This window comes from Podarcis pityusensis (assembly GCF_964106645.2).
Source record: "Podarcis pityusensis genome assembly, chromosome: 17".
In the NCBI taxonomy this organism is placed as follows: domain Eukaryota; kingdom Metazoa; phylum Chordata; class Lepidosauria; order Squamata; family Lacertidae; genus Podarcis; species Podarcis pityusensis.
The window spans coordinates 2,802,265-2,811,198 of NC_138042.1; the positions used below are offsets into that span (position 1 = coordinate 2,802,265).

An 8,934-nucleotide genomic window follows, 5' to 3' on the forward strand; every position below is an offset into this window, starting at 1 on the left:
GAAAAATCATTCCAGGTGACAAGCCTAACTCTAGGTTGCAACATCCAAGATGGGTCAAAAATCTGTAAGGAGCTTGGGTGGTGGTATCCATGCTAAGCAAGGTGACTCAGTAGGAAGTGGGCAAAGAGCTGACTTGAGTATGAAAAAACCCCCACAAATGGAACTTGTCCTGAGGTAGAAAAACCTAATTGCATCTTATTACCCCCTAATTAACAAAAGGCACTCTCCATGGCAGTACTTTTCATATTCAGCTCCTGCTCATGTCAATAGAATTTGCACACAAGAACTTCCCAATGGATTGTGCCTGGTGGGTTAGATCTCTTGTCCCCCATTCTTCAACTCTTAATAGTACTGAAAACCCTCCTGCCAGAGGCAACTGCTTCACCTTGCCTCACGGTTGTCTTGATTGATTGATTGATTGATTGATTGCACCTGCAAGCAACGAAAACTACTCTCCTCTCTCCACAGTTATTACTCTGGCAACTATTGCACCCCCTTCCCATGCATCAAACACTGTTTTGTTACATAGTTTGTAGGATAAAAACTGAGCTTTTATACAGAAGTTAAAAATCTTTATTCTCTATCTCATTCTTCTTGCTGCAGTCAGTTTTGTGTTTTTTTTTCCATTTCCCCCCATTGCATTTCTAGCTAGATGTCCCAGGGACACAATAGGCTTTAGTATCAAACACTATGTACAGAAAGGTTCCAGTTGAGCCATGTTGGGGAGAAGCACTAAGTCCTCAGTGGTGTCCAAGGTGGCTCGTGCTGATTCTCCGTGGTTCTGTCCCGCATTAGAATTACGTCAGCTCCTAGACAGAGCTAGAACTCAATACACCCAACCTTGCTGAGGCACAGACACCTTGGAGGACAAACTTTATTCACCTGTCCACCCCTGTGATGCACTCTCTGGTACCAGTGATTTTTTTTTATAGGAAGGACAGAGCAAAAGGGAATCAAAATAGGTGCTGCATGGTCAAATTGTGAATTATATTGGTTCACATCCACCAACTCATTCATCCACAGGAATCAGTATGTTGAACTTGGGATGTGTGGTCTTCGGGGCAGTTTCAAGGAAGGGCCTTGGACAGAGTTGCTTTACAAAAGCTATATACTTCCCACAAGGAGCCCCCTTAGTTCTGCTCCCTTCTGGGAGACAGAGTAACAAGTGGGCGACTACTTAAGGATCACAGCTGAGGGGAAGGAGTGTCCAAGCAACCCCTGATGTCCCAGGAAAGGTGCACAATGCTGGTATATTTGAGCATGGAATTCTGCATCCTTCACCCCCATCCAAAAACAATTCTCGGAGAAAAACAGAAACATTTCCCTCCCCCAACCACAGGAGAAACAGCAGTACCCCAGCCTGGGGCACAGTCTAAGTTCAAAGGAGAGGATCTGTTGAGATGTCAGGCCAGTATTTCATATGCTCAAAGGGAATCCATACGGCACAGAAGGAAGGGGAGGCTCACAATCACTGGGGCTCTCCTGGGAGGCAGAGTTCTGTCACGGTGTCCATCCAGGCATGGGGCTCTTATGATGGTGATACAGAGGAATTAGAGACAGATGAGACTTCAGTGCGGGAAGTGGAGGAGACCTCAGAGCCATCATCAACCTTCTTGCCAAAGAGCTGCAATATGCAGTTACGGAACTGCCGGAGAGAAAGGAAGAGGTAAGGTTCTACAAATGTAAGATTCCACACTTATGAAAGAAGAACCAGCTGCACTAAGATGAGGGACACATGGCTTGTCAGTAGTACAAGTGAAAAGTATTGAGGGGTCTTAGTAGACCACAAGCTTAACATGAGTCAACAGTGTGATGCAGGAGCAAAAAAGGTTAATACTAGTTTAGGCTGCATCAACAGAAGTATGGTGTCCTAATCAAGGAAAGTCATAGTACCACTCTATTCTGCCTTGGTCAGACCACACATGGAATATTGTGTCCAGTTTTGGGCACCACAATTTAAGAACGATGTTGACAAGCTAGAAAGTGCAGAGGATGGCAACCAAAATGATCAAGGGTCTGGAAATCAAGCCTTATGAAGAATGTTTGAGGGAGCTAGGTAAGTTTAGCCTGGGGAAGAGGAAACTAAGAGGAGATATGATAGCCATCTTCAAGTATCTCCAGGGCTGTCACATGAAAGATGGAGCAAGCTTGGTTTCTCCTGCTCTGGAGGGAACCAGAGGTTTCAAGTTACAAGAACGGAGATTCCAACTCAACATCAGGAATAACTGTCTGATGGCAAGAGCCATTTGACAGTGGAATGGGATCCCTTGGAAGGTGGTGGACTCTCCTTCCCTGGAGATTTTAAAGCAGAGGTTGGGTGGCCATCTGCCATGGATGCTTTAGCTGAGATTCCTGCATTGCAAGGGGGTTCTATTAGATTACTCTTGGGGTCCCTTCCAACTCTACAGTTCCATGATTCTAAGAGAGAGGGCAAGTGGGTGGAGGAAATGGAGACAAGGTTAATCAGAACTGGTGAGCAGTTCTACATGCCTCCAGTGTGTATAGTTATACAACATGCATCATCTACAAGGCCATTCATCCTACATGGGGTTTTCTGTCCATAAATCCCTTCCCGTACAACTCTGGTTTTCAGTACTTTTAATATCTTGGCTAGCCTCTTAATTCTCCATTTTACAATATAGCAGATTACCTGTCTGTTCATGAAGACGTAGATAATGGGGTTGTAGATGGTGGCGCTCTTTGCAAAGAAGGCAGGCAGGGCAGCTGCAAGGGGGTGGAAGGCATAGCCTGGGTTGGCAGCAGCAAAGCAGGCAAAGATCGTATATGGTCCCCAGCAGAAGCAATAGGCAATGATCATAACCACTACCATCCTTGATACTTCCCTCTCAGCTTTCTGTGTAGATTCCGACTCCTTCTGCTGGGCAGCAACCTGTACAAGAGGAAGAGGAGGTGAGATTAAAGATGGTGTTTAGATTATTCCCACACACAGAACATGGGTGAGAGGGATTCAACCTGCAACAAACCTGGTTTAGGTAAAACAAGAGAAGGTCTCATGGGAGACTATATCCAGGTATGTTTCAACCAGGCTATCTTCTCACAAGCAATATACAACAAGCCATGGAAAAGAGAAGGAATCCAGTGGAAATGAGGGGGGGTGCCAACTGGATCTGGATAACAGGGGCTCACCAAGAAATTAAGCAGGGGCAGAGAGTGGGGTCTGCTACAGAAATGAAAATCCCACTATATTTGTGGGGTCTTGTCTGGCATGCAGCTATGGAGAGAACATTCTACTGTTGGTTGCAATGTGACCAAGGGGATTCCACAGTGGAAGTAGTAAAATGAAGGCATGGTAGAATGTTAGCAATTGGTAGTTTGATCCCAGACAAAGATCCCAGAGGTATGGTAGCTCAAGTTTGGGAGAGATGCAGTTTCAGAAATAGAATCAGCAAAAGGGACAGGATTAAGGCTGACTGTTCCTATGTAAAGCTTTGTTCTGAGCCTGAGGGAGAGTCAGGGCGTGCAGAGGTGGGGTCCTAGGATAGGGTGGGTGCTCACCGCACGGATAGCGAGCCACACTTGCAGGTAGCAGAGAATGATGACAGCCAGTGGGAGGAAGCAACAGGTGATCATGAGCACAACCATGTAAGACTGAACTCCAGGGTCCTCACTGCCACTGAACACATCTGGACCGCATGATGTCTTCAGACCATGGGGCCAGTACCTGCAAGACAGGGAGAGGAAAGAGGAAGACCATTTTCACAAACAGGACTTAAATCACCTTTGAGTCTCTTCCACCACTATTTGATGAGAGAACGACTGCCTCTCATCCAGAGCAGTTCAAAAGAGAAAACAGAGCAGTGCAAGGGCGTAGTGGGAGGGGGGAATAAAAAAATACATAGCTAACTGAGGTTCTCCCCCCCCCCCGCAAATCCTGGCTACACACATGGAGTGGTGGCCTTTGTGATATGAATAAACATTCTAAACATTCTGTAGTTTGAATATTCCTGTGACAAGCTGATTGACACAAACTGCTTTAAGCCTTATACATAAATGTCCATTGCCTGAGGCAGTACTTGAATAGAATACCCTACTTAAGCTTCACAACCCCAGGAAAATTTCCCCATGCCAAAAGCTACATGTAATATCTCACGGACTGTAAAAGGGGCAGATTTTCTCACAGCAAGGAACTCCATGACCTCTTCTTTCCCTATAATCTTTCTCAGTGGACACTGCCTGGCTTGAACAGTTCTGTGTTACTTTGGCAAAGCTTGTGGCACTTGTCCTGCTAGCACAGTTGAAATGGAATAGTGTCTAACCTTCCCAGTCCCCATCATCAGCCCTTCTTTTTATGTACATGTGCTTACATTACTTGCTTCTCTCCACAGCTGCTGCCGGTCCAAGTCTCTCCTCACACTCACCTACTCCAGCCAAAGATGGGTGGTGCTGTCCAAATACAAGACCACACCCAGGAGAAGACAATGCCAGCCATGGCCAATTTGGCATCAAACTTGACATTTCCAAACGGCTTGCAGACAACAACCCAACGCTCCCAGGAGATAATGGCTAAAGACCAGAGGGCTGTTATGCCTGTGGGAGAGGAAAGAACAGAGGGAGCAGTTGTCACAAAAAGAGAGTATGGATTCTATCATGAGACTTTGGGACTGTCCCAATTCATCTCCCGTTACCTGGCTTTCTCAGCAACTACAATCATAGTTGAGGGCATTGTAGATCAAACTTTTGCACTTGCTAAGCACCATAGCTAAAGAGTTCTGGAATGCACAGAATTCATAGGAGGAAGACAAGCAGGGATAAGGGTGGGGCTGGCATTCCTTCTACCCCATAAATTCCTGACAAGGAGAAGCAGGGTGGAAAGAGTGTGGTGATCTTGGAAGACAACAGGACTCTGGCTTGTGATTAAATGGGGGTAAATATATGAGCCAGGAGGGATAACATGGGGAAGGAATAGGATGGCAGAGCATTAAGCAGAAATTATTGTAAATAAGAAATCCCTTGGCCTCTTACCACAAGCAGACACGGTGTATCCTTCCAACACACACATGGGATGACCAAGAATGAAATAGCCAAAGATCTGGTTGATGACGCTGATGGTGCTGGCAATAACTGTCTCACCCAGATCAGCTATTGCCAAGTTCACCAAAATCCAGTTGAGTGGATGCCGTAGCTTCTTGAATTTGGCAGTGGCCACCAATACCAAACCATTAGTGAAGACTGAGGCAACGACCACAAAGATCATCCAGAGAGAAGTGATGTTATAGACCCATCGTGGTGCAATGTGATAGTTTGGACCTTCAAAAGGGTCTGCGAAGGAGGGAAAAGGTTAGGAGTTGGAGGGATCCCAGCCTGCCTCACAAGATAATCCATCAGGAATCTACTGTACCAAGACTTGGGAAGGCATCTTCCCATATTTTCTTAGTGTCCCTTCCCTTGCAGACCGTACAGGGTCCTTCCCCTTCACAAGTCATACACCAGGAAAGTGGATAAGGTTACACCTCTCTCTAGTTGCACACAGAGACCTCCACCTGGACCAGCTGAGAACCCTTCCTTGTCTAGTCCCAAAAACTTTCCAGAACCTTTCCCAAAAAAACTTGGGCAAATTCCACTTTTCGAACACTTGTCCCCTAGACAGGCTTGTAACCAACTAACCATCCCCCTTGCTGCATCACTTGCTCTATCAAGGTTCAACTAAATGCCAGTGCACCTCCATATCTAATCCCCAATTTTAGGCTTCCAAACCCCCCCCCCCCCATTTCTGCTGCCCTGCTGCTGGGCTCACCCCGAGTATTGTTGCTGTTGGTGTAAGTAAACAAGCTGTCTCTGGTGGTATCATCATCTTCATTGCGCCGGCGGGCAGCAAATACAGCCACATCCCAGGCTTCTGTCATGGCCTTTGCTGCCTTCTTTCCCACCTTCCACCTGCACTTGTTTGCTGCCCTGTCCCACTCCCTCCCTTTTTCTTTTTCTTTCCTACTAGATTCTCTCTGTCTCTGTTGCTCTCTGTTTTCCTCTTTCTTTCCCTCGCTACCGCTCAGTCTCTCCCATCCGCTTGTCTGTGCCAGGGTCCAGGACAAATACTCATTTATATACCTACCCCCCCAGGTGGATTAAGCACCCAGCTTGGAGCACAAGATCCCCAAAGCCCTTAAATGTTTTATCCCTTAATTGGGCTGCGATTTGGCCCCCTCCCTGTCTCAGCCCCCCCCCCATTTACCATGGCATGAAGGACTCACGCGTACCCTGCGTCACCATGGGTGTCTTTGCCGGACACTTCAGGTGAGGGATGAGCATGGAAGGGTGATTAGAGAGTCAAAAGAGCTCAGCTAATCCCTCTCAGAACGGTCCTTCCTTGCAATTTCCTAATGGCCCATTTTTCTAACTAGGCCAAAGGACGTTTTGGCCCAATTTTCCTACAGCCGGAGATAGCTGTTCATCACTGAAGGCAAGGTTTCAGCCCACCATGGACTCACCAACCATGGTGCCACAAAGCAATATGCCTCAGAATTGCCTGTCCTCTGCCAAGGCCAAAACAAACCCCACAAAATGCTTCCTTAAGCAGAACGACAACCATCTTGTGCATGCCACCCCAAGCTCCGAGCGATGCAAGATTCCAGGGCTCTCTGGGTTTGCGTTTCCTTTAGAATGAACCACAGTGGAGACTGGGGGGGGATCCTTATGTTAGATGTTTCATTAAACATATATACAACCTGAGCCTGTGATGGAGGGGTTCACAGCATGAACACCCCAAGGGAGTCTTGCTTTCCCCATAACCGCAGCCTTGGATTCAAACAGAAATCAAACATCTTTTGACAAAGTTCCCCATGATATTCTTGTGAGGAAGCTGGCAAAATGAGGGTTGAACAAAGTAACTGTTAGGTGGATTTGTAGCTGGTTGGAGGACCAAAACCAAAGAGCGAGTGGTTGCTGAACAACTCCAGGCACGCCTGGAGGATGTGGACCATTTGGATCCCTTCCAGTTGGGATTCAGGCCTCATCATGGGACTGAAACTGCCTTGGTCGCGCTGGATGATGATCTCCGGTGGGCTAGGGACAAAGGTGAGAGCTGTTTCCGAGTTCTGCTGGATCTCTCAGCGGCTTTTGATACAATCGACCATAACATCCTTCTGGACCGCCTAGCTTATTTGTTTTCTGACATGATTGAGGATCGCAGAGCCAGAGGCAAAGAAGTCTGGAGAGATAAAATCGAGATATGGAAATATGGAAATATCAATGAGAGGCAGGACTGAGATTTGGATATGCTTCGAGGTTCAGACTGTGGGAAGCCGATAAATCAAAATTAAAATCAAAATTACAATTTGGAAGACAATTTGATCTTTTTTATTTTATTTTATATTTTTATTGGATTATGATTTGATATGTTAATTGGATTTGTTTATTGGAAAATTAATAAAGGCTCTAACAAAGAAAGAAAAGAAAAAAGAAAGACCTACATTGGCTCCCAGTACGTTTCCGAGCACAATTCAAAATGCTGGTGCTGACCTTTAAAGCCCTAAATGGCTTCAGTCCAGTATATCTGAAGGAGCGTCTCCACCCCCATCATTCTGCCCGGACACTGAGGCCCAGCGCCAAGGGCCTTCTGGCGGTTCCCTCCCTGCGAGAAGTGAGGTTACAGGGAACCAGGCAGAGGGCCTTCTCGGTAGTGGCACCCGCCCTGTGGAACGCCCTCCCATCAGATGTCAAAGAGAAGAACAACTACCAGACTTTTAGAAGACATCTGAAGGCAGCCCTGTTTATGGAAGCTTTTAATGTTTAACAGACTATTGTATTTTAATATTTTGTTGGAAGCCGCCCAAAGTGGCTGGGGAAACCCAGCCAGATGGGAGGGGTATAAACAAATAAATTATTATTATTATTATTATTCCTCATCATCCTGGAGAAAAATGACAAGTGGGGTGCCACAGGGCCTGTTTTTGTTCAACATCTTTATAAACAACTTGGATGGAGGATTTGAGGGGATGCTCATCCAATTTGCAGATGACACCAAATTGGGAGGGGTAACTAATGCCACAGAAGACAGAATTGGAATTCAAAATGTCCTTAACAGATTGGAGAACTGGTCGCAAGCTAACAAAATGAATTTCAGTAGGGACAAATGTAAGGTTCTGCACTTAGGCAGGAAGAACTAGATGCACAAATATAAGATGGGGGACACTTGGCTTACAAGCAGGACATGTGGAAAGGATCTAGGGGTCTTGGTGGACCAGAAGCTCAACATGCGTCAGCAGTGTGATGCATGCAGGAGCAAAAATAATAATAAATAAATAAAAATGCTAATGCCATTCTAGACTGTATCAACAGAAGTATGGTGTCCTAATCAAGGGAAGTCATTGTTGTTGTTTAGTCGTGTCCGACTCTTCGTGACCCCATGGACCAGAGAACGCCAGGCACTTCTGTCCTCCACTGCCTCCTGCAGTTTGATCAAACTCATGCTGGTAGCTTCGAGAACACTGTCCAACCATCTCGTCCTCTGTCATCCCCTTCTCCTTGTGCCCTCAATCTTTCCCAACATCAGGGTCTTTTCCAGGGAGTCTTCTCTTCTCATGAGGTGGCCAAAGTATTGGAGCCTCAGCTTCACGATCTGTCCTTCCAGTGAGCACTCAGGGCTGATTTCCTTAAGAATGGATACGTTTGATCTTCTTGCAGTCCATGGGACTCTCAAGAGTCTCCTCCAGCACCATAATTCAAAAGCATCAATTCTTCGGCGATCAGCCTTCTTTATGGTCCAGCTCTCACTTCCATACATTACTACTGGGAAAACCATACCTTTAACTATATGGACCTTTGTTGGCAAGGTGATGTCTCTACTTTTTAAGATGCTGTCTAGGTTTGTCATTGCTTTTCTCCCAAGAAGCAGGCGTCTTTTAATTTTGGGACTGCTGTCACCATCTGCAGTGATCATGGTGCCCAAGAAAGTAAAATCTCTCACTGCCTCCATTT

The 8,934-nt window shown here is 46.2% G+C and overlaps 1 protein-coding gene across 2 annotated transcripts; it reads right to left on the minus strand.

The window, feature by feature from the left end:
* Window positions 1–132: 132 nt before the first annotated feature.
* OPN1MW3 (opsin 1, medium wave sensitive 3) lies at window positions 133–7,826 on the minus strand. 2 transcript variants are annotated; one of them, XM_080987410.1, is made up of 6 exons: window positions 5,756–7,826; window positions 4,984–5,280; window positions 4,380–4,548; window positions 3,517–3,682; window positions 2,651–2,890; window positions 133–1,645 (listed from the first exon to the last, which is right to left on the minus strand). In XM_080987410.1, exons 1-6 carry the CDS (start codon window positions 5,862–5,864, stop codon window positions 1,529–1,531), a joined length of 1,098 nt encoding a protein of 365 aa, XP_080843536.1. In that variant the 5' UTR covers window positions 5,865–7,826; the 3' UTR covers window positions 133–1,528. The 2 variants fall into 2 exon arrangements, with proteins under 2 accessions (XP_080843536.1, XP_080843535.1); XM_080987409.1 differs by having other exon boundaries at window positions 1,535–2,890.
* Between the last annotated feature and the right edge of the window lie 1,108 nt (window positions 7,827–8,934).